The sequence below is a fragment of the Ceratotherium simum genome, chromosome 27 (genome assembly GCF_057802395.1).
Source record: "Ceratotherium simum simum isolate JZ-2026a chromosome 27, ASM5780239v1, whole genome shotgun sequence".
NCBI lineage: Eukaryota > Metazoa > Chordata > Mammalia > Perissodactyla > Rhinocerotidae > Ceratotherium > Ceratotherium simum.
Window position 1 is genome coordinate 5,337,812 of NC_141926.1, and position 26,372 is coordinate 5,364,183.

Genomic DNA, 26,372 nt, shown 5'->3' on the forward strand with positions numbered 1-26,372 from the left:
CTGCACATCAAACATGTAACATAACTACAAAAAAAAATTATTTCATATGACTTTGGTCACAGTATTCAGATTGTTTAATAATGGAATATTTTTAAAGACAGAAAGAACTGCAAAGAGATCTTAAGCTTCACTCAGTAGTTGTATTGTTAATAGCTAATATATTAGTCATATATTAACAAGTACTAAACATATTGGTACTGTAATTTGAAAGCAAACATCCTGGTACCAGGAGCCAAGATTTTCAGTGTAAGGGAAAAGAGTTAAGCCAAGCTCACTGATTCTTTCCTTGGTTATGTCTAGTCTACTGATGAGCTCATCAAATGTGTTCTTCATTTCTGTTACAGTGTTTTCAATCTCCACCATTTCCTTTTGATTCTTTCTTATGGTTTCCATCTCTCTGCTTACATTACTCATCTGTTCTTGTATTTTGTCCACTTTTTCGATTAGAACCCTTAGTATTAAATCATCATAGCTGTTTCAAACTTCTGGTCTGCTAATTGCCAAATCTCTGCCATATTTGAGTCAAGTTCTGATGCTTGCCCTGTATCTTCAAACTATGTTTTTCACCTTTAGTGTGCCTTGTTATTTTCTGTTGAAAGCCAGCCATCGTACGCCAGGTAAAAGGAACGGAGGTAAACAGATCTTAGTGTGAGGCTTTATGTTCATCTGGTTAGGAGTCAGGCTGTGTTTGCTCTTTCCTGTGGCTGTAGGTGTCAAGGGCTAAAAGTTCTCCCCTAGGTCAGGGGTATCCCTAGGGACTCTTTAAGGTTGGGTTTAGTTTTGCAGTTCCTGCCAGCTCTACCCCCTTGTTCTTCTACAGGAGCTTTATGTATGTGGTGGTAGGATGTGGGGCAGAGGAAGTGTTCTACAGTCCTATGATTAGGTCTCAGTCATTAGAGTGCCTGTGCCCCTGGCCTGTGGCCTTCACAAGTGGTCATAGCTTTTCATTTACCCCTTAGGTGAGACAAAAAGACTAGAGGGGGCTGGAGTTGGGGAGTCCTTCCCCCAGGTCAGTTAGTCTCTGGTAAAACCCACATTGATTAGACTCTGGCAAAACACTTTCCTGCGAAGGCAGGCCATTGTTAAGGAGAACAGAACACTGTGGACATATTTCAAAATGGCTCCTTTTCCCTTCCTCCCACCAGAAGCAGGAGGGGGTTTTTCTTTGATCTTCACTTTGAGAGCCTAGTGGGACTCCTGGAGGAAAAACTCAGGAAGGTGTAGGGATTCCGCCAAGGCTTGGCCTCCAGGAGTTTAAATCTCTCAATCTAGTCCAAGCCTAGCCCCCAGCAATTAGTCAATTACCCTTTAAGGATCCCTACCTGTTCTGGCTCCAGCTGAGGTTTCTGCTCCAGGTGAGCTGTGATTCTATGACTCTGCCTCTCTCTCTCGTTTTCAGGGCGTGGTTTGCCCTGTGACCTCAATCTTCTTGTATATATTCGTTTTTGATGTAATTTAGGGTTTATGTGCTATGATCCAATCTAAGAGTTGTTTTCCTTTAATTGGCAGTTTTCAGACCACTTACTACTATGTGATATATATTTGTTCTTTGTGACACCATCATCCTTGTGTTGTGTTCTGTTTTTGTTGCTTTTTAAAATTTTGGCTTTCACCATATGGTGTGCATTTCTGCTTATTTATTTATTTGTGAGGAAGATCAGCCCTGAGCTAACATCTGCCAATCCTCCTCTTTTTGTTGAGGAAGACCGGCCCTGGGCTAACATCCATGCCCATCTTCTTCCACTTTATACGGGACATCACCACAGCATGGCTTGACAAGCGGTGCATCGGTGTGCACCTGGGATCCGAACTGGTGAACCCTGGGCCGCCGCAGCGGAGCACGCGCACTTAACCGCTTGTGCCACTGGGCCGCCCCAAGCATACTTAAAAATACCATTTTAATAAATGAAAAGACAAAATATGGAGAAAATTTTTATAACACAAAAGGGCTAACTACCTTAATATATAAAGAATCTTATAAATCAATAAAAAAGGCCAATGACAAAAATAAAAATGGGCAAGAGAAACAGATAGCTCACAGAAAGTAAATACAAAGGCTCTTACCATGAAAAGATCCTCAATTCATTCATAGCAACAGCAGTAAAAGTAAAAATCTGATCTGAGACTCCAATTTTCATCTCACAGAATGGCAAAGGTCAAGAGAATGGCAAAGGTCAACATGCTGTTTTGGACAGACTGTGGGGAAACAGTCATTATCATTGCATTAATCTGAGTCCTCTGAGAAGCAACCACCAGAACAGGATTAAATGCATGAGAAATTTTATTAGGGGAAATGCCTACGACACAAGATGGCAGGGAGCTGGGTTAAGTGGGGAGAGCTGTCAGACCATGATGCAAGTCTGACCCTAACAGAAGGAGCGGGAAAAAGCTCGGGTGGGTGTGCCCCGGCTGCTGTGCAGTGTCAGGAGGGTGCAGCAAGGCCACTAGGGCACCTGGAACCCAAGGCGGCCATCGGTAGAGCCTGTGTCTCCTGGGAATGGCCCTGCCTGGTGTCCCTCTGTGCTGACAAGGATTCTTTCCTTCACCAAACTCTCCTCAGCCTCCCTCAGCTCCTTTTCTACTAGGCCTGACTTTTGGACTTCTGCGTTTATCTCTGCATTGTCCAATTTTAGCAAGAATTCTGCTAAGTCAGTTTAACTAGGACCCCTCACCTTTGGTATCTGATCAACCTCCATATCTGGTTGGGTTCCTCAACTTCCACCATCCCCCAGGTGATGCCTGATCACCCTGTTCTGCCTTTAGCAAGAATCCTGCTAGGTCGGTTTAGCCAGAATCCCTCCCTCCAACGTTTCCACTTAGTAATCTTCTATCCACTGACCCCTACCCTGCTTCTTGTCTATAAACTCCCACTTACCCATGCTGTATTGGATCCAATCTCTCTCCCCCACTGCAGGACCCCACTTCAGTGGTCCCTACAGCTATTGCCATGGCCTCCCTTGAATAAAGTCTGCCTTACTGTCTTCAATAAGTGGCATGAATATTTTTTTCTTTAACAGGGCTCAGTCACTAGTCAGGAGGAGCCCATGGGATGCATGGCCTCAAGCTAACATGCTATGGATTTCAGAATGCAGCAGCTGGAACTCTTGGTCAATGATCTCCCTACAGCTGGGGACCTGAGAAGTGCATTCTCACAGCTACCACACTCAAACATTGCTAGGGGGAGAGTAATCTGGTTCCAGGCAATGACTTCAAAATTTGAAGTGTAAATTATTTCTAATTTAGAAGTCTATACTTAGCCAATCTATCAATTAATTGTGAAGGGGAATGAATACATTTTAAACATGAAGAATCTTTAAGAATTTTACCTCTCCTTATACCCTTTCCTTGAGATGTTAATGGAGGATGTGCTCCAGTGAAACAAGGGAGGAAACTAAGAAAGTGGAAGATATTATATCCTGGAAAGAGGAGCTCCAACTCCAGAGCGGGAGGAAAAGGTCGTCCCCAGCATGATGGTGGAGAGAGATGCCTGGTGACAGCTGCATAGCAGCCTCGAGAGCAACCTGGCTGACTGGAGTGGGGCAGGAGGCTCCATAACACGAAGTTGGTAAATATCTGACGTAACATTAGATTTACTTTAACTAGAGGAAAGTTTAGGGATTAAACTGACGTAAGTACATGGAAAACCACACAAGCCAGCAACAAACAAAAAAGACGAGGGTACGTAATTGTACCCAATAAGAACCTTCGCTTAGCCATGCTGGAAAAAAAAAAAAAACTAAACTGGAGGCCACAGTTTAAATTTTTTTAATTTATTTATTTTTCCCCCCAAAGCCCCAGTAGATGGTTGTATGTCATAGTTGCACGTCCTTCTAGTTGCTGTATGTGGGACGCGGCCTCAGCATGGCCGGAGAAGCAGTGCATCGGATCCGAAACCGGGCCGCCATCAGCGGAGCGCACACACTTAACTGCTCAGCCACAGGGCCAGCCCCGAGGCCACAGTTTAAATATACCCTGGACCAAACACTCATAGTCACACAACCAAAACTTAATTAAAACTGTCTCAATATCCCTGAAATGCTGACTCTGACCTTAAAAAGTAAGCTTTCTTGAGTGACGTCAGCAACATGCCAGAGTGAGCTGTTCCCTTTCTCTCTCCCCCTTTGAACTACAACTAAATGGACATTCATTGACCAATGGAGGATACCCACACAGCACAACAGGATGCCTGAGAGACCCACACAGCTATACCTCTGAAGGTGGATGGATTGGGCCCCCAGGAAGTAGTGAAGATAGGTGAGCACTCCCCTATTCTTCTCCAGCAGCCCTGTGAGTGTGTGTTAATCCTTTCCTGGCCAGTGGGAGTGCCCATAATGCTGCTGCCGTCCTGCAAATGGGAACATGCCTCAGTGCGACTGCAAGAAGAAATGGAGGCAGCCCTGAGCCCACGTGCAAACACTTTCCTGGCTGGCGGGTGAGCCCACCATGCTGCTGTGGCCCCAACAAGTAGCCCAGGCTCAGACCTCATGAAGAAGCCCAGTCCACCAAGCACAATGGCTGGTGTGACTGTAAGAAGAGGTGGTGGCAGACCTACGTGCATTCGTGAATGCTTTCCTGGCTGGTGAGAGTGCCCACAGTACCACTGTGGCCCCAAAAGTGGGAACGCACCTCAGCGCAACTGTAGGCAGAGGTGGTGACAGCCCTAAGCCCACACGTGCATGCTTTCCTGGCCAGTGGGGGTCCCACTGTATCCACACAACTTCCACCAGACGGGGTGGGATCAGAAACACGGCTCCTGCTTCTCCCCAATGGAGCAGGTGGAATCTGCAACCTGATACTACTACAAATGTGCCAGCAAAGGATCACTTCCTCAAACACCATGAGAAATTACAGCAACAATTCATAGCAGAAGGAACATGACAAGTCTCCAGAAACCAACCCTGAAGTCACAGAAATTTACAATCTAAATGACAGAGAATTCAAATAAAGAAACTCAACAAGTTACAAGAAAACTCAGAAAGACAGTTCAACGAGCTCAGGAATAAAATTAAGGAGAAGAAAGAATACTTCACCAAAGAGATTGAAACTCAAAAAAAAAAAAAACCAAGCAGAAATTCTAGATATGAAGAACACAATTAATGAGATAAAAAATCATCTAGAATCCTTAAAAAATAGAGCTGACATTAGAGAGGGAAGAATTAGTGATTTAGAGGATAGAAATATAGAAATGCTTCAGGTGGAGGAGGAGAGTTAAAAAAGTGAAGAAATTTTTCAAGAAATATCTGACTTAATTAGGAAAGCAACATAAGGATTATAGGTATTCCAGAGGGCGAAGAGAGGGAGAAAGGAGCAGAGAGCTTGTTCAAAGAAATAACAGTTGAAGACTTCCCAAACCTGGGGAAGGAACCAGACTTACAAATACATGAAGCCAATATAACTCCTAATTACATCAATGCTGAAACACCTTCTCCAAGGCATACAATAGTAAAACTGGCAAAAGTCAGTGACAAAGAAAAACATTAAGGGCAAGAGGGCAGAATAAAATAATCTACAAAGGAACCACTATCAGGCTTTCAGGGGATTTCTCAGCAGAAACTTTACAGGCTAGGAGAGAATGGAATGATATATTCAAAATACTGAAAGACAAAAACTTTCAGCCAAGAATACTCTATCCAGCGAAACTATCCTTCAGATATGATGGAGACATAAAAGCTTTCCCAGATAAACAAAAGCTGAGGGAGTTCACTGCCACTAGACCTCCCTACAAGAAATGATCAAGGATGCCCTCAAACCTGAAACAAGAAGGCAAAGGTTTACAAAGTTCTGAGCAAGGAGATAAATAGACACACAAAATCAGAAAACTGCAGCTCTCTTTCAGAACAGGGTAGCAAATACTTAATTATAACTTAAAAGATTAAGGGAAAGAAAGCATCAAAAGTATAAACACTTCAACTTAGTCACAAACTCACACCACAAAACAGAATAATTTGTGACAACAATAACTCAGAAAGGGAAGAGGAAAGGGATGGAACCTGCTTCGGCTAATGGAGATAAGAGGCTATCACAAAATGGACTATCTCATCTATGAGATCTTTTATACAAACCTCACAGTAACCACTAAATAAAACATCAAAGCAGAGATACAATTCATAAAAAAAGAGAAAACCACCACAGAAAACCACCAAAACAAAATGGCAGTCAGAAATATAAAGGAAGAGAAAAAATGGAAATACAGAACTACTAGAAAACAAGGGATAAAATGGCAGTATTAAGCCCTCATATATCGATAATCACTCTAAATGTAAATGGACTGAATTCTCCAATGAAAAGACACAGAGTAGCTGGATGGATTAAAAAATAAGACCCAACAATATGCTGCCTCCAGGAAACACATCTCAGCTCTAAAGACAAACATAGGCTCAGAGTGAAGGGATGAAAGATGATACTCCAAGCTAATGGCAAACAAAATAAAGCAGGTGTGGCCATACTTACATCAGACAAAGCAGACTACAAGAGAAAAAAGACAATGAGAGACAAAGAGGGGCAGTATATAATGATAAAAGGGACTTTTCATTAAGAGGACGTAACACTTACGAATATACATGCACCTAACACAAGAGCACCAAAGTCTATAAAGCAACTATTACCAGACCTAAAGGGAGAAATTAACAGTAACACAATAATAGTAGGGGACCTCAACACCCCACTTACATCAATGGATAGATCATCCAGACAGAAAGTCAATAAGGAAATAGTGGATTTAAATGAAACATTTGATCAGATGGACTTAATAGATATATAGAGAGCATTCCATTCAAATACAGCAGAATACCTATTCTTCTCAAGTGCACATGGAACATTCTCAAAGATAGGCCATATGTTGGGAAACAAGGCAAGCCTCAATTAATTTAAGAAGACTGAGATCATATCAAGCATCTTTTCCAACCACAATGCTATGAAACTAGAAATTGACTGCAAGAAAAAAGTTGGAAAAGTCACAAATATGTGGAGTCACAAACATGCTACTGAACAACAACTGGATCAATGAAGAAACCAAAGGAGAAATTAAAAATACCTGGAGACAAATGAAAATGAAAATACAACATACTAACTCTTATGGGATGCAGCAAAAGCAGTTCTAAGAGGGAAATTCATAGCAATACAGGCCCACCTCAAGAAACAGGAAAAATCTCAAATAAGTGATCTTCAACTACACCTAACAGGACTAGAGAAAAAAGAACAAACAAAGCCCAAAGTCAACAGAAGGAGGGAAACAATAAAAATTAGAGCAGAAATAAATGAAACGGAGACTGAAAAAAACAGTAGAAAGGATCAATGAAACTAAGAGCTGGTTCTTTGAGAAGATAAAGAAAATTGACAAACCCTTAGCCAGACTCACTAAGAAACAAAGAGGGAAGGCTCAAATAAATAAAATTAGAAATGAAAGAGGAGAAATTACAATGGATATTGCAGAAATACAAAGGATTATAAGAGAATACTATGAAAAACTATATGCCCACAAATTGGATAACCTAGGAGAAATGGATAAATTCTTAGACTCATACAACATCCCAAAACTGAATCAAGAAGAAATAGAGAATCTGAACAGACTAATCACAAGTAAAGAGATCAAAACAGTAATCAAAAACTTCTCAAAAAATAAAAGTGCAGGACCAGATGGCTTCTCTGCAGAATTCTACCAGACATTCAAAGAAGATTTAATACCTATCCTTCTCAAACTATTCCAAAAAATTGAAGACAGAATGCTTCCTAACTCATTCTGAGGTGAACATCACCCTTATATCAAAACCAGGCAAGGACAACACAAAGAAGGAAAATTACAGGCCAATATCGCTGATGAATGTAGATGTAAAAATCCTCAACAAAATATCGGCAAACTGAATACATTAAAGCAATACATTAAAAGGCTCACACACCATGATCAAGTGGAATTTATACCACAGACACAGGGATGGTTCAACATCTGAAAATCAATCAATGTGATACACCACATTAACAAAATGGGGAATAAAAATCACATGATCATCTCAATAGATGCAGAGGAAACATTTGACAAGATCCAACATCGATTTGTGATAAAAACTCTCAATAAAATAGGTATAGAAGGAAAGTACCTCAACATAATAAAGGCCATATATGACAAACCCACAGCCAACATCATACTTAATGGTGAAAAACTAAAAGCCATCCCTCTGAGAACAGGAACAAGACAAGGGTGCCCACTCTTGCCACTCCTATTCAACATAGTACTGGAAATTTTGGCCAGAGCAATTAGGCAAGCAAAAGAAATAAAAGGAATCCAAATTGGAAAGAAATGACACTCTCGCTGTTTGTAGAGGACATGATTCTAAATATAGAAAACCCTAAAGAACCCATCAGAAAACTATTAGAAATAATCAACTACAGCAAAATTGCTGGATACAAAATCAATTTACAAAAATCAGTTGAATTTCTATACACTAATAATGAACTAGCAGAAAGAGAAGTCAAGAATACAATCTCATTTAAAATCACAACAAAAAGAACAAAACATCTAGGAATAAATTTAACCAAAGAGGTGAAAGACTTACACACTGAAAACTATAAGACATTATTGAAAGAAATTGAAGCAGATATAAAGAAATTGAAAGATACTCCATGCTCATGGATTGGAAGAATAAACATAGTTAAAATGTCTATATTACCTAAAGCAAGCTACAGATTCAATGCAATCCCAGTCAGAATCCCAATGACATTCTTCATGGAAATAGAACAAAGAATGCTAAAATTTATATGGACCAACAAAAGACCCTGAATAGCTAAAGCAAACCTGAGAAAAAAGAACAAAGCTGGAGGCATCACAATCCCTAATTTCAAAATATACTACAAAACTATAGTAATCAAAACAGCATGGTGCTGGCACAAAAACAGACACACAGATCAATGGAACAGAACTGAAAGTCCAGAAATAAAACCTTGCATCTATGGACAGTTAATCAGCAACAAAAGAGCCAAGAACATACAACAGAGAAAGGAAAGTCTCTTCAATAAATGGTGCTGGGAAAACTGGACAGCCACATGCAAATGAATGAAAGTAGACCATTATCTTGCACCATACACAAAAATTAACTCAAAATGGATTAAAGACTTGAATGTAAGACCTGAAACCATAAAACTCCTAGAAGAAAATATAGACAGTACACTCTTTGACATCAGTCTTGGCAGCATCTTTTTGAATGCCATGTCTACTCTGATAAGGGGATAATTTCCAAAATATATAAAGAACTCATACAACTCAACGATAAAAAACCAATAACCTGATCAAAAAACGGGCAGAGGATATGAAGAGACATTTTTCCAAAGAAGATATACAGATGGCCAATAGACACATGAAAAGATGTTCAACATCACTAATTATTAGGGAAATGCAAACCAAAACTACAATGAGATAGCACCTCACACCGGTCAGAATGGCTATAATTACCAAGACAAAAAATAACAAATGTTGGAGAGGACATGGAGAAATGGGAACCCTCATACACTGCTGGTAGGAATGCAAACTGGTGCAGCCACTATGGAAAACTGTATGGAGATTTCTCAAAAAATTAAAAATAGGAATACCATATGATTCAGCTATCCCACTACTGGGTATTTATCCAAAGAACTTGAAATCAACAATCCAAAGAGACTTATGCTCCCCTGTGTTCACTGCAGCATTATTCACAATAGGCAAGACGTGGTGCCAACCCACGTGCCCTTCTATGGATGAATGGATAGAGAAGATGTGGTATATATATACCATGGAATACTACTCACCCATAAAAAAGACAAACTTGTCCCATTTGCAACAACATGGATGGATCTCGAGGGTATGACGTTAAGTGAAATAAGCCAGATAGAGAAAGACAGTACTGCATGATTTCACTCATAGGTGGAAGATAAACAAACACATGGATACAGACAACAGATTAGTGGTTTCCAAAAGAGAATGGAGCTGGGGGGAGGGTGAAAGGGGTAAAGGGGCACATATATATGGTGACAGACAAAAACTAGACTATTGGTGGTGAGCAGGATACAGTCTATACAGAAACTGATATATAATAATGTACACCTGAAATTACACAATGTTATAAACCATTATGACCTCAATAAAATAACTGAGAAAAAAAAGTATGCTTTCTTCATGTCAATGTGACTTTGCAGTTATGAACAAGTAAGCTTATGCAATGGAAGGAAATGTAAGTTTCTAGTCACAAATCACAACAGAAATCCCTTTCTGATTCCCCCACTGTATACTGAGCTGTAACACTGAGAGCCCTGCTCCCTACCCACCCTTGGTTTGAAAGTATCCTTGTTCTCAAACTGTTTGTTTCTCACTCAATAAAATGTTCATATCCAGTAAAGCTCTCTGAAGTGTCTTCTGACAGTCACAGTAATGTAAATGCCAGATTTCGATCCAACCAAAATGACAGTGTGATAACTTAATCAGGACAACGGTAAGAGGAGAGGACAGGAATCATGTAATGATAGAAGATCCCTCACCTACCGAGCAGCAAGTCAACAGGTAATGCCAAAACGAGAAAACCAATACATCGTGACAGAAACCTGCTACTTAAAGATATGGAAATAAGGAAGGAGACAGCTGAGAGTTGGAGGAGGCTGTCCCTGGCACAGTGACATCTGCAGGTGCCCAGGAAACACATGAATGAGACAAGAGACAGAAAAGCACTTGTCTTTTTACACAAACCTTGTCTGTTTTCTTTATAAGACAATGAGATCTCTGCAACCCAGGACTTTTTGCTTTGTGAGTTGGTTACAAGAAAACACAAGGCTAAACCACAGCGTCTCTTCTCAGGCATCTGGCTGTGTTTATTCCTCTGTTCCTTTCAACTTGTTTTATTTGAGATTATCCTGCTTTAGGCTGCCCCGTGTTCTGAAAAACATCCAGAATACTGTGTGAAAGTGGGCAAGCTACATTTCGGTACAACATAGTCACACAGTTGGTTGTTCCTTTAGGCTACAGGATTCAAGTTGGTCTACCCAGCATACGCCATGTACGCCAGGGCGGACTCCTGGCTCTGCCGCTAACTAGCTGTGTGACGAGGGGGAAGTCACTGAACCTCTTTGTGCCTCAGTTACCTTGTCTGTATCATGGGGATAATAATGGTACCCACCTCACAGGAGTCACATGAAGTGAATACATAAGTGAGTTAGCTGTACTAGGTAAGGATGATGCTGTTGCACTTACACCGTGGCCAGGAGAAGGCTCTGGGCACCGGGCAGCAGTGGAAATCCTGGGCTCTGGGATCTGACAAAGAACAACTCCCGTCTGGCGATGTGATTCTGGATGAGTGACCCCGTCCCACTGTCTCTGCTCCCTTCCAGGGCTTCCCCTCCTCTTCTTTACCATGGGATCCTGCTCAGTTTTCAGGGAGATGTGTGGCAACATCTGGGGACATGTGTGGTTGTCACAACTGGAGGGGGATGTCTGTGGCATCTAGTGGGTGGAGGTCAGGGATGCTGCTCCACTACAACACACAGGGCAACACCCACAACACAGAATCCTTGGTCCAAAGTGTCCATGGAGTGGAGATGGAGAACCCTGAACGGTGACGTAAGCTCCTTGAGGGCAAGAGCCACATGTGCACTGTCCCTGTCCCCCCATTGAGTGCCCTACATGCAGGAGTTCATCCGTGAATGACGTTTATCAATAAACTGGCCGAGTGCAGTGGGCCTTACTTCTACTCAATTCCCAAACACTGAATGGGGTATATGCTGAGATTGTGTATGGTGTAGGAAGCTGAACACGACACGGCTCATGCCCTGAGTGTGCCACACACTCCTTGGGAGGACAAGGTAGGCACAGAGACAAATGAACTAAAAGATGGAAGGATGGAGGGAGGGAGTGGGCCGGCCTGGTGGCATAGTGATTAAGTTTGTGCGCTCCACTTCAAGGGCCCACGGTTTGTAGGTTCGGATCCCGAGAGTGGACCTACACACCGCTTATCAAGCCATGCTGTGGCAAGTGTCCCACATATAAAGCAGAGGAAGATGGGCACAGATGTTAGCCCAGGGCCAAGCTTCCTCAGCAAAAAGAGGAGGATTGGCAACAGATGGTAGCTCAGGGCTAATCTTCCTCACACACACACACACACACAAAAGATGGAGGGTGGGAAATGCAGCAAGTGCCAAGTGCTGTGGGCAACAGACCAACCAACAACACAAAGGAAGGTGTGCCAGCTTTGGAGAAAGGGCTGGGATAATTAGCAATGGCTTCCTCCTCCCTGTTAGGAACAGCCCACATTCTCCCTCACCTATAGGAATTATTTCATCGCCTGAGCATCCTTCAGCTGGGTGTTATGGATGGCATTGTGTTCCCTCAAAACTCAAATGCTGAAGTCCTAACCCCCGGAATGTGCCCTGAATGTGATCTCCTTTGGAGACAGGATCTCTAAAAGAGGTGATGAAGTTAAACAAGGTCTTCGGGGTGATCCCTAATCCAATGTGACTGGTGTCCTTTTTAAAAGGGGAAATTTGGACACAGACACACACACAGAGGGAAGGCGATGTGAAGACACAGGAAGAAGACAGCCGTCTACAATGCAAGAAGAGAGGATGAAACAGATTCTCCCCCACAGCCTCAGAGGGAAGCAGCCCTCACCTCCTGACACCATGATCTTGGACTTCTGGCCTCCAGACTGAGACAATAAATTTCTGTTGTTTAAGCTGCCAAGTCTGCGGTACTTTGCTATGGCCACTCTAGCAAAGGACTACACTACACTGGGACAGCTCCAGGAGCCAGGATTTATGTAGGCTATCGTGGATGATCATACAGAACCTGAGACAAGCTAAATGGAGGTGAGGCTGCAGAGAGACACTATACCTGCTTTAATCCATGGGGGTGAGGACCATAATGCAAAATGGAAGGAAACATGTATCTGCTGAATTTTGGTGTTTCCATGACTTTGAGGGGCTGTGCCACATAGTCAAAGAAGAGTACAAAATATAAACTAAGTTCTGTTCCAGATAAAGCTGATGGTGCTCAGGGCAAGCTGCCCCAGGAAGCACCACTCTGGTATGTGGATTATTTCGAGCTGAAGACAATAAGGACTCAGAGAACTCAGGAAGAATATTTGAGTTTCCCCTCCCAAACTGCCTAAAAAATTTAAAACAAAAGATCTGTTTCAGGAAGGAGTTACTATCATGACTGCTATAAAGATAATGTAGGATAGAGGTTACAATAGAAAAGGCACCAACAAGCCCATCTTATCAGAAGTTCTGTCTCTCTGGCCACATGCTCTGGATGGCCCTGCGAGGAGTTACCAGACAATCATTTACAAGGGAAGTCTCCATTTGTAAAGGTATCTCCCTCTCTGTATTGGGAAGAGGGGGGATGACCTCATTTCTAGAGACTTATCAATGTAGAAGGTGAGGCCTTAAAACTGCATAATAAACCTTACTCTTGTTTACTGTGCTTTAGTGGTAATCTCCTGTAACTGACACCCCCACCCCCAACATCCTCCTTTGTCGTTGGCTGAACATGATATTTAAGACGAGAATTTCTGCTATTGTGTTGAGAAACGCAGTGTCCCTGCTTTCTCCCATGTATACATGTTATTAAACTTGATATTATTTTCTCCTGCTAACCTGTCTTGTTGATTATTTGGCCAGCCATAAGAACCTTAAGGGAAAGGGCAGAGGGGGATTCCTCCTCTTACCCCGACAGTTTTGGCGTAGTCGGCAGGATCCACACTGGCTGGCAAGTTGCCTTCTCTGGCTGGAAGACCTGCCTTCTCCCTGGACTACTGCAGATGATGAGATACGGGAACGCCTGACGAAAGCTGGCAAAAAGGTAAGACTTCTTACCACGTCAGCCTCCCAGAATCTCTATCTGCAGAGTCCGGCGGAAGGAAATGGTGAAAATTTTTTCTCTTTCTAAATTTAGATTGGCAGGAGAAAATATTTGGGACACTAGTTTCTTGTGCTTTTAGTGACTCTTGGTTTAAATTTGGTAGAGTACTCTTGGTTTTAATCTTGATCCCTTTTCCTCCCAGAATAGTCTCTGTCTTGTTCTGTGTCCTGAGAACTTGGCTTTGTGACCAGTGAGAATATTCTCCTTGGTCTCCACCATATGGAAGGTGCATTTACTGGGGTGCCCCTTGGTGGCCAGTCGAGTAGACTGGGGTTCCGAACTGTCTCTTTGTCTGGTTGTGCCAAGCTCTCAGGGGAGTTTGTCATAAAGGGCCCAGTCCATAAGGGCTTTTGTCATCTTAACCTTCGTTGCTTGTTAGTGCTGGAAAAATCCCATTCCAGTATCGCCTGCCCAGTGTCACAGATTAGCGGGTCTGTGACTGGAGGTGTCCCGCATTATTGTGGGAGACCGGAGACACCGTTTTCACTACACCATCCTTACTGCCTGTGCAACGAAGGTCTTTACTTTCTCTGAATATCTTTGGGAGTAAATTCTGTGGATCATGGGGGCTATATCATCTGTGCCCTCACCAGGGATGCCTCTTGCGGCCATGGTAAAGATTTATTCTAAACGTAGAAAGTTACCTCCAGGTCTTTCCTTAAAAAGGCTTATTGGATTGAGTCACTATTGGAATAAATATACAAATAAAGATCCTACTCGTCAATGGCCAGACGATAGATCCTTTAAATTGGAAAAACTTCTATATTTAAAAAATATTTTAGAGAGCTCTCATGCCAAGCAGCTGCCTTATTGGTATTTATGAGAAGATCAAATTAAAAAAAAAACCAAAAAAGTATAACGGCTAGCCTTAGGGAATCTCTTAATAAAATAAAAGAACAAAAGTCGGAGTTAGAACAAAGATTGAAAGTCAAATTTACTAAAAATTCCCTTTCTCCTCCTTCCTACACTCCCTTATATCCCCAACTCCCTGTCCCTGACTCCCCAGAAGATCTTTTAGATCTCTGGGCCCCTGGCCCAAATCCTCCCCCTCAAGACTTAGCTCCTCAGCCACCTCCTCAGCCAGTTCCCTTAGGTCCCAGGACTCCAACTTCTCCGAAGGACATTCAGCTGCCTGTTTTAACTTCTCTCACTGTTGAAGACTTACAGGGGGCGCTTAGGCCTGACCTCCAAGCAAGGGGCATACAGGTTACTTGTGTAAATGCTAAAAACCAAGAAGTAAATTTAATAGAAACACCCAAGAAGGGCAAGAAGGTTCGTTTTGCTGTGTCTTACAACTCCTCCTACTTTCCAGGGCTCTGTAATCAGGCTCTGTCAGCTTCAGACATTCCTATGCAGTGTCCATTGCAGATGTATCCTAGACCTCCGCTACAGAAAATTCATGTCCCCTGGACAGCAGCTGATCTATTAAATTATAAAACTCTCCTGCCTCCATTGTCAGAAGACCCTACTAAATTTAGAAAAAAATTAAAAAGATTAGTGGCTATTCATAGCCCCACCCACGGAGACCTTGACTGGCTGCTAAGGGGCATTCTTCCAGCCCATGACTACACTGTAGTCATCAGACAGGCCAGACGGCCCCCTGGAGAAAACCCCCTTCATAAAAAAAATAGATGGCCAGACCCTCTCCCAGGCGCTCCTGCAGATGACCAAGAAGTGGCACAGCTAGAGGCTGATATTCAAGGTTTAATAGGAGCGATTCTAGAGGCGTTTCCTCCTAAAGTTAATTAGTCAAAAATTAAATTATGCACTCAGAACGAGGGGGAACATCCTAAAGCTTTTGCTAAATGGTTTATTCAGACTTTCCAAAGACACACTGCATTAAATCCGGAAGCCCCAGAGCATAGAAATCTCCTAATTTCTGCTTTAGTTGGAAATTTTCTTCCTGATATAAAGAAACAAATTCAAAACAGTATGGTTGGTTGGGCAGGGCAACCATTAAGTGTAATAATGGGGGCTGCTACACAAGTCTTTGAAAATTGTCAGTGAGAAAGCAAAAAAAAAAAGAATTAAAGACAACTCTTCTTGCTTTGAAAATTGAATCTTTTGAAAAGCAAAAATTCAACCCTGAAAGTAAACTAAAACTCATTCAGAGGTCTCCCTATTTGCCTTCGGACAATTGTATGTATTACAAGAAACCAGGGCATTGGAAAAGGGCATGTGTCGCTCTTAAGAGAAGGGAAAGTTTAAAAAATGTTCCGGCTTGGCCCCAGCACCCCCAAAAGGCTCATTTTTCTCCACCTGAAGGGCATTTCTCCCTCACATGATGGGGTCAGCCGATCCTCAGTCGCACCCCTGAGCCTACAGTTAAACTTAAAATAGAGGATCGGAAACTGGATTTCTTAATTGACACTGGTGCGACATTCTCTACTATCCGTTCAAAGGATTTATCTCTACCTGTTACCTCTGATTCTATCAAGCTGTTAGAGTCTCTGGACAGCCTATTTCACTGCCCATATCTAAGCCCACTCCAATATCTTTAGGCCCCCTTAACACTCATCACGCTTTTTTAGTTTCTGACTGTTCACCAGCAAACCTCTTTGGCCGAGATTTGTTATGTAAATTCAATGCCACTATAAATTGTAATGAAAAAGGTGTTTTCATCTCCTTGCCTTCTGACCAAGCCCCAAGTCTCCTACTTTCCATGATAAAAACTTGTCCTGATTTAAATCCTTCTGAGAAAGATGAGTCTTTAAAAAATGTCCCAATCAGTCTTTGGTCTACACATGCAAATGAGGTAGGATTGTTGCTTAGTGCTGAGCCCGTGCACGTTACTTAGAAAAAAAATAAACCGTTTCCATCAGTAGCCCAATACCCGCTCTCCAGAGATGCCGAGCAAAAAATTCAACCCATAATAAACTCCCTTTTACAACAGGGCGTACTAGTTTTTACTTCCTCGCCCTATAACACTCCAATCTTGCCAGTAAAAAAAGAAGACAAATTTGACTCAGACGGGAACCAAATCTATAGATTTGCACAAGACCTCAGAGCCATAAACTCTTTTGTAATTCCTCGGCATCCTGTGGTCCCTAATCCAGCTGTCATCCTGACCTCAATACCTGCTGATGCAGCCTGCTTTACAGTAGTTGACCTCTGCTCAGCTTTCTTTTCAATCCCATTACACTCTGACTCACAATTTCTTTTCACATTTACATTTAAAGGGAGACAATTAACATAGACTCGAATACCTCAGAGATATTGTGAGTCCCCCTCAATATTTTCCCAGGTCCTTAAAGCTGACTTAGATTCTATAGTCTTTACTCAAGGCTCCACTCTTGTTCAATATGTTGATGACCTTTTACTCTGTAATCCAACTAAGCAGGGGGCTCTTACAGATTCTCTCATTCTCCTGAAAGCCCTAGCTGAACGAGGCCATAAAGCCTCCAGGTCTAAACTTCAGTGGGTGCAAACGACTGTTACCTACTTAAGAGATGAGATATCTCAAGACATTCAAAAGCTAACCCCCAAACGCCTTGAGTCAATTTTATCCATCCCTCTCCCCAAAACAAAAAAACAACTACGTAAATTTCTAAGAGCTGCTGGTTACTGCCACCAATAGATTCCTAATTTTACAGCCCTTGCTAAACCTCTACATTCTCTTCTCCCAGATATCGCCCCAGAGTCTATTTCCTGGCCCTCAGAGGCATTAAACTCCTTTGAGGCCTTAAAAATAGCTTTGTCCATGCCTCTGGCTCTCGGCTTACCTAATTTTGACAAGCCTTTTCATCTATACTGTCATGAAAATAATGAAATTGCTACAGGCATTCTAGGGCAACCTTTTGCCTCTCAAATACGTCCTATAACATATTTCTCATGCCAACTAGACCCTGTGGCATCAGGCATGCCCCCATGCTTACGTGCGGTGGCTGCAGCTGCCACCCTGATTGATAAGGCCAGTACTCTTACATTAGGCTCTCCCATTCACCTCTATGTCCCACATTCTGTGTCAGCTATTTTACAAGTTCATAGGACACAACACCTCTCTACACGGCGACAGACCACCTATGAACAGGCTCTTTTAACTAACCCTTCCATCATCTTACATCGTTGCAACACTTTAAATCCAGCTACTTTATTGCCCCTTCCTGATGATGGAGAGCCCCACTCCATTCCACATGATTGCCTTGCAACTATAGAAATGGTCTCAAAGCCACGAGAGGATCTCTCAGACATCCCTTTAGACAATCCAGACTTACTTCTGTTTTGTGACGGCTCCTGTAAACAAAATTCCCAGGGAAACATAATAACTGGTTATGCCATAGTTTCCCCACATAAAACTCTTAAAGATTATTCTTTGCCCACCATAAGATCAGCCCAAGCTGCTGAACTCATAGCTCTTACTAGGGCCTGCACATTAGCAAAAAAAAAAAACCCGCCACTATTTACACAGACTCCAAATATGCTTTTGGAGTCTGCCATGCTGTTGGCACAATTTAAAAATCCCGTAGATTCTTAACCTCTACAAAAACTCCTATTGCTAATAGACACTTAATTGCAGCCTTATTACAAACTATTCACTTTCCTTCAAAAATTGCCATTGTTCATTGTTCAGCCCATACTAAAGAGATTGATGTCATATCTTTAAGAAATGACAGGGCTGACAGAGCTGCTAAACATGCAGCTCACTATGGACCCCCTTATCCGTTTTCCACCCAATTTTTAAACCTGCCTTTATCCCTGACTGATGGTATTAACTATCAGACAAATGCCCCACAATCTGAAAAAGACAATTAGATACAAAAGGGTGCCAAACAATTATCAGATAGATTATACATTAGACCAAATAGACTTCCAGTAGCTCCTTTTCTTCTGACTTTTCAGCTTACACTCATCTCCCACCAAATGGGACATAGTGCAAACGGGGGAGAGTTAAGGAACTAAAAGACAATTGGTTTTGCCCTGGCATCCATAAAATATCTGACCAAATCACCTCCCAGCACACAACTTGCAAATCTTACCAAGTTTCTGGGAGAAATCGGTGTGATCCAGGAAGTCCTCCCAGGCCCACGCTGCCTTTTGCAGCACTCCAAATGGATTTTATAGACTTGCCCTCAGCTTTAGGTTACTCTCACTGTTTGGTTATTGTCTGCATGTTTAGTGGATGGACTGAATGCTATCCGACCAGACATGCAGATGCCACAACAGTGGTAAAGAAATTAATAACTGAAGTTATTCCTCGCTTTGGCGTTCCTTTATGGATTGAATCAGACCAAGGAACTCATTTTACAGCAGAGATAAACCACTTGCTTGCAAAAACTCTGGGGTATTCATTAAAATTTCATACCCCATATCACCCTCAGTTATCAGGGCAAGTGGAACGTAAAAATCTAGATATAAAAAAAACTCTAGGAAAAGTCTGTCAAGAAACTAGACTTAAATGGCCAGAAGCTCTGCCCTTGGCCCTTATGAAGATTCAAAATACTCCAAATAGAAGGCATTGACTGACTCCTTTTGAAATAGTTTTTGGGAGTGACGTCATCATCATGGCGGAGTGAGCTTTCCCATGAACTCTTCCCCCGACAAGATACAACAAAAGGAACAGTCACAGACCAACAACGGAATCCCAGACAGTGAAAAGCTAGAGCGGAAAGATCCACACTGCCGCACACCTGAGAGCGGAACGTGCTGGGCCCCGGAGGAAGTGGGGAGAGGTAAGGAGAACTCCTCTCCCTCCCCATCAGATCAGCGATCCCGGTCCGCGCGGCTCCCAGAGAGGGGGGAGGGGCGGCCCTCGGCGTTGAAACCATAGCTCTTCGGACTCTCTCAGCCAGTGGGAAACTCCCGCACAGAGGACTCAGAAGAGCCACAGGGCTACCATCAACATCTGAGCACCCCAGAGAGCGGATAAAGAGGGGCAAACGAGAAGCCTCCCATGTCAGGGACCCAGAGGGCAAAAGAGAGAGCTCCACCCTCCCCGCAAACCGGACCCTGCAGCTCAACCGACCAGACCAGACCTAGTGATCTGCAGCAGACCAGACCAAGAGATCCGCGGCAGACCCGATCAAACGACCCGACCCATGAATCGCAGCGGGAAAAAAAACAAAACAAAACAAAACTGCGGATTGCAGCAGAAAAACCGGGGCAGAGCGCAGGGGGCTTAGACTGCACAGCCCTTTACCACCAGACAGTGGCGGCAGGTGGAAATTGCAACCAGAGATTTCCAGGATGAGGAAAAACAAAACCAACACAGGAACCACAATGCAAAAATATATGAAATCACCAGACCAGAAACAAAATGACAAGCACCCAGAAATCAACCCCGAAGACACAGAAATCCATAATCTAAATGACAGAGATTTCAAAATAGCTATCATAAAAACACTCAATGAAATACGAGACAACACAGACAAACAATTCAATGAGATTAGGAGTTTCTTCACAAAAGAGATTGAAATCATAAAGAAAAACCAATCAGTGCTGATGGAGATGAAGAACACAATGGAGGAGATAAAGGAGAACCTGGAATCTTTAAAGAACAGAGCTGACAATATGGAGGAAAGAATTAGCACTTTAGAGGATAGGAATACAGATATACTCCAGATGGAAGAGGAGAGAGAACTAAGACTAAAAAGAAATGAAGAAAGACTCCGAGAAATATCTGACTCTATTAGAAAATGTAACATAAGAATTATAGGTATTCCTGAGGGAGAGGAGAGGGAAAGAGGAACAGAGAGACTATTCAAGGAAATAATAGCTGAGAATTTCCCAAATCTGGGGAAGGAGCAGGAAATACCAGTAAGCGAAGCCAACAGGACACCTATATACATTAACAGACAAAGGCCTTCACCACGACACCTAGTGGTAAGGCTAGCCAGGGTCAATGACAAAGAAACAATATTAAGGGCAGCTAGACAAAAACAAAAAATAACGTACAAAGGAACTCCCATCAGGCTCTCAGTGGATTTCTCAACAGAAACTTTACAGGCTAGAAGAGACTGGAATGATATATTCAAAATACTGAAAGACAAAAACTTTCAGCCAAGAATACTCTATCCAGCAAAAATATCCTTCAAATATGATGGAGAAATAGTAACTCTCCCAGATAAACAAAAGCTAAGGGAGTTCATGGCCACGAGACCCCCACTACAAGAAATACTCAAGAAGGCCCTCAGGCCTGAAAAAAAGAAGAGAAAGGGAACACAAAGCTTGGAGCAAGGATAAAAGTAGGTAGACAAACTCAGAAAAATAGTAGATCTTTACCGGAATAGGTTAGCAACCACTTAAATACTAAATTCAAAGATCAAAGGAAGAAACTCACCAAAAATAAATTTAACCTCATCACTGTAAACACACAGCCACAACACAAGATAGAATAAGGTATAACAAGAACAACTTAGAAGGGGAAGAGGAAAGTGATTGAATTGACTTAGTATAAGGAAATAGGAGGCCATCAGATAATGGACTATCTCATACACAAGATTTTTTGCCCAAACCTCAAGGTAACCACTAAACAAATAATCAAAACAAAACCACATATGATAAACAAAGAGAAAACTAGAAGAGTCACAAGATAGAACAACCAAACTGAATTGGCAGTCCGAAACAAATGGGACAAGAAACAAAGGAAATGCAAAAGAACCAGAAAATAAGTGACAAAACAGCAACATTAAGCCCTCATATATCAATAATTACCCTAAATGTAAATGGATTGAATTCTCCAATCAAAAGATACAGAGTGGCAGGATGGATTAAAAAGCAAGACCCAACAATATGCTGCCTTCAGGAAACACATCTTAGCACTAAAGACAAGCACAGGCTCAGAGTGAACGGATGGAAGACAATACTCCAAGCTAATGGCAAACAAAAGAAAGCAGGTGTTGCCATACTCATATCAGACAAAGTAGACTTCAAGATAAAACAGGTTAAGAAAGACAAAGAAGGGAAATATATAATGATAAAAGGGACACTCCATCAAGAAGAAATGGTTTTTGGACGTCCGATGCCTACTGGCGTCTCTAAACCTTCAATTCCTAGATTAAATAAATATTATGGGAACTTAAGTAAACAATTTGATGCTATGACTAGTTATATACAAAAATTAACTAGTATACTTGAAGCATATCGTCAACAGGTAAAAGAGGCGTGGCCCCCACCTTCTGACAAGCCTTGCCATCCCTTTCGACCAGGAGACCGGGTGTACATCAAGGTCTTTAAAAGAAAACACGCACTGTCACCTCGCTAGAAAGGACCTTATGAAGTCTTACTGACGACCTGCACTGCCATCAAAATAAAAAAAAAATCTTCCTAGATCCATGCAAGCCACGCCAAAATAGACCCAGAACATCGCTCTCAAGACAACTGAGAGATAATCCCCACAGGTGACCTTAAACTAAGGATTTCGAGGGCCAAAACCCAGGCCCCAGAAACAGCTGACATCACAAAGTAGACAGCTTTTCCCAAGATCACAGATCAAAAAAAGCTACTTTGACCCATTTCCTCCCCCTTGCTTTAAAACTCATGATATATATACACACTCACACACACAAACTATTAGTAGATATATATATGTGTGTATATATATATATATATATATTTTTTTTTTTTAATCAGTTATTAAAAAGCTGACTGGAGAATGCTGGTCTCTATCTGTCCCTCTTCCCTTCTCTAAGTCTCCGCTATGGGCTCTTTTCCGATCTGTGTCTTGCTTTTACTAACCCTCTCCTTTTCAACAGGTCGGGCACAGACCAAACACCCCCTTATGCCAGTTTACCAAGGCCTAGCCACGCTAACTAATCAATCTGACTGTTGGTTATGTCAACAGCTAGATAGTGCAAAAGAACCTGAACTAGTCTTTGTTCCTGCTGATATGAACAACTGGTGGACTAAATAAGAAAAATAAAAGAATAACAAATTATGGTATCTGCAACAAGGGAAACTTCACTCTGCTTCTTCTCCTGGTGAGTCACTTGGGCCCCAGAAAGACTACTTAAAAGGTCAAAGACTGTCCCTTGCCCAAGTACAAGCAATAGGTAAAAGTTTTTCCCTCTGCATTGAAAGTAAACATGGCGCTAGACCTTTCCTGGGTGACATACCGAGACAATATTGCAGTCAAACTCTGTGGTTTGATTCCGCAGGTGGCATCTTCAGAACTCTCAAGGGAATTATAAGTGACTCTATCACTACTCCCTCTGGCACAAACATTTGCCAAATCACCAAGTGCTCTAGATGGCTTATGAGCCACCCATGTGCAACTTGGGGTATCGCAGCTATCCGCATGGTTAAGCTGCCCAATGCCACAGACTATATATGGGTGGATGAAAAATCTAGACTCACCTGGTCAGGTGACAAGACCAGGCTTTATAGCTGCCAAAATCAGACTGCAGGCCTCCTGTACCAGCTATTCCACAATCTGTTCTGTTCTCGCAGACTGACAGGAGTTCATGAGAAATAGAGATGTTTAGGTAATAACAGTGCAAGTGGCACAGATCATAAAATAGTCCAGATCCTGGGAACTACAGACTCAATTCTAACCTTGTCTTTAAACTACACTGGTCTTTTCATTTTATGCGGCAACAAAGTGTATAAAGGATTCCCACCTAATTGGTCAGGACAATGCGGACTTGGATACCTGGCTCCTTCTGTCACCAAACACTCCACCTTAAATGCCAGCCAAATTATAAACTTGGGTTCGTTTGTTCATAAGATTGTGCCACATAAACGTGCCAGTCGAAAAATCGTAGAAAATCCACTTGTGTATCACAACTCCAAGTTCTTTTCAGCCTTGAGAGTCCTATTCCCCAGCTTTGGAGATTATGAGTTGGAAAAGGCAATCTTAAATCTCTCTATGATAATAGAGCACGAGTTCAACACTACCATGCAAACCTTGAACATACTCCAGTCAGAGATTAACAGCCTAGCCTCTGTGCTGCTCCAAAATCGACGTGCTCTGGATGCACTCACTGCCCAGCAAGGAGGAGCATGTGCAATCATTGCAGAAAAATGTTGCTTTTATGTAAATCAAACAGGTCAAGTAATATCTAACTTAAATCTATTAAAAGAAAAGATTGACATTTTTCATCAGATAAACGAAGCTCACACATTTTATTAGACTGACTTATTTCCAAGATTGGGAGACTGGTTTAATGGAGTGTAAAAAAATGTGCTCCAATTTGTTCTTTTCTGCTTGTTCATCCTCATTCTAATCTACGTTCTTTTCTCTCTTTGCAGACTTCTTATCACTCAGATACTAACCCGATTTCTCTCTCCACAGTCACCAGCTCAGCTTTTAATATCTGAAACTTCTAGGGAAGTTTCAGAGAAGGGAACTGATGGTGCTCAGGGCAAGCTACCCCAGGAAGCACCACTCTAGTATGCAGATTATTTCGAGCTGAAGACAATAAGGACTCAGAGAACTCAGGAAGAATATTTGAGTTTCCCCTTCCAAACTGCCTAAAAATTTTAAAACAAAAGATCTGTTTCAGGAAGGAGTTATTATCATGACTGCTATAAAGATAATGTAGGATAGAGGTTACAATAGAAAAGGCACCAACAAGCCCATCTTATCAGAAGTTCTGTCTCTCTGGCCACATGCTCTGGATGGCCCTGCGAGGAGTTACCAGACAATCATTTACAAGGGAAGTCTCCATTTGTAAAGGTATCTCCCTCTCTGTATTGGGAAGAGGGGGGATGACCTCATTTCTAGAGACTTATCAATGTAGAAGGTGAGGCCTTAAAACTGCATAATAAACCTTACTCTTGTTTACTGTGCTTTAGTGGTAATCTCCTGTAACTGACTCCCCCCACCCCCAACATCCTCCTTTGTCGTTGGCTGAACATGATATTTAAGACGAGAATTTCTGCTATTGTGTTGAGAAACGCAGTGTCCCTGCTTTCTCCCATGTATACATGTTATTAAACTTGGTATTATTTTCTCTTTCTAACCTGTCTTGTTGATTATTTGGCCAGCCATAAGAACCTTAAGGGAAAGGGCAGAGGGGGATTCCTCCTCTTCCCCCGACAATGCCATAGGAAACAATCCGCGTCCCCCCCAGTGAGCACGGGGTGGCACTCCCAGTTCTAGGGGGACGCTCTCAGGCTTTGCCTGAGGTCAAGGCCACGCCCTTCTCTCCCAGGAGCAGAAGGGAAAGAATCAGGTGGGAGAGCTATGTTTTCTTTCTCCACATGGGTACTTACAGCTCGTCCTCAAAGCAGATTTTGGCGTACTTGTCCCTGCCACCCCCGCTGAGCAAACGGTAGGCATAGGTGTCCTCGGGGCACGGGGTCCAGTGGTCGCATTTTTGCCTTTTAGGGGCTGGGGCTGTAAGGAACAAGAAGGCGACAGTCAGCATCATGCACGTATTTATCAGAGGAAACCACTGCTTGACCGTGAACGGCAGCCATTGTATCCCATGATGTCACACCGGCAAGTCCCAGTGGAGTGGGGACAAACTGGAGTGGGGAAGGGGTCACCAATTTTCATTAGGAGCATTGGAAATTCCCCTGAAGATACAAAGTTCATGTAATCTGCTTTTGTCATACAATAACAAATATGCAAAAAGAAGGGGATGTTGAGTAGGCATAACAACTCAAAAGAGCTGGGAATCTGCCCGAGGCTGGCGGCCGCCTACCTCACACTCTCAGCAGGCAATGCGTATTTTGTATTACAATCAAAGGAAGATTACTTGGGTCTAAGAGTGCTGGTGAATGAAGCAATAGCCATCTATGGGGCATCTACCCAGCTTCTGCATTTACACACCCTGACGCGCTCGCGCGTGCGCGTGCACACTCACACGCACACACGCCCCCCTCTGGCCATGGCTGACCCCTCTCTCCTTTCCCTTGAGCCTGAGGCACTGAGCTTTCTTGCTGGGGACACTATGACATCAGTGCTGGCAGGCCCTGGAGATGATGGCCCAGCACCCCCATTTCACAGAGGTCAGCAACTGGGGAGAACCAGGCACCTGTCTGAGGAGCCCGGCTGGCCCTGGACGGCCCCCATGCATCTCCCACTGCTGGGGGCTGTGCTGCCATCACCACCAGATGTGTCTCCCTGCTCACATCACAGGTGTGGCTGGCTGTCCCCGTCCACAGGACCCACGGCGCTGTGCTTGGTTCAAATTGAGATCTGAGTCCCCAGAAAAAAATTTAGGAAGTGCTCTCACTCCTGCAGTCTGACTGGGGCTGGGGCTCTGTTTAATGGATTACTGGGCTTCTCTGATTTAGGGCACAGGGCTATAAGGACAGCCAGACAAGTGGTAAAACACACAAGACGAGATACCGCGACGAAGGCAAACAGCACCACTCTGGGCGGCCCTGCTGGAGAGAACCGGGGTGCAGATGAGCACGGTGACAGCAGGCTGCTGCCGCTGAGCTGGACGGGGGCAGAGATTCCTGGTGACCACAGGAACTGGGTGTGCCCCCAGCCCTCGGTGCCCAGGAGGAGAAAGCAGAGTTCTTCAGGGAGTGTGCACCCCAACATCACGTCTACTCACCCCTTCACATCTCTTCCTCCTTACCCGCCCCACCCCATCGCTGACCACCCACG

The 26,372-nt window shown here is 43.0% G+C and overlaps 1 protein-coding gene across 1 annotated transcript in view; it reads right to left on the reverse strand.

The window, feature by feature from the left end:
• The window catches only part of FAM3B (FAM3 metabolism regulating signaling molecule B), a 57,261-nt gene that overhangs the window by 14,948 nt on the left and 15,941 nt on the right, over nucleotides 1-26,372 (reverse strand). The window contains exon 3 of the mRNA XM_087418062.1: nucleotides 25,022-25,145. Coding sequence (XP_087274188.1) covers nucleotides 25,022-25,145 — 124 coding nt within the window. The remainder of the gene's footprint in view (nucleotides 1-25,021; nucleotides 25,146-26,372) is intronic.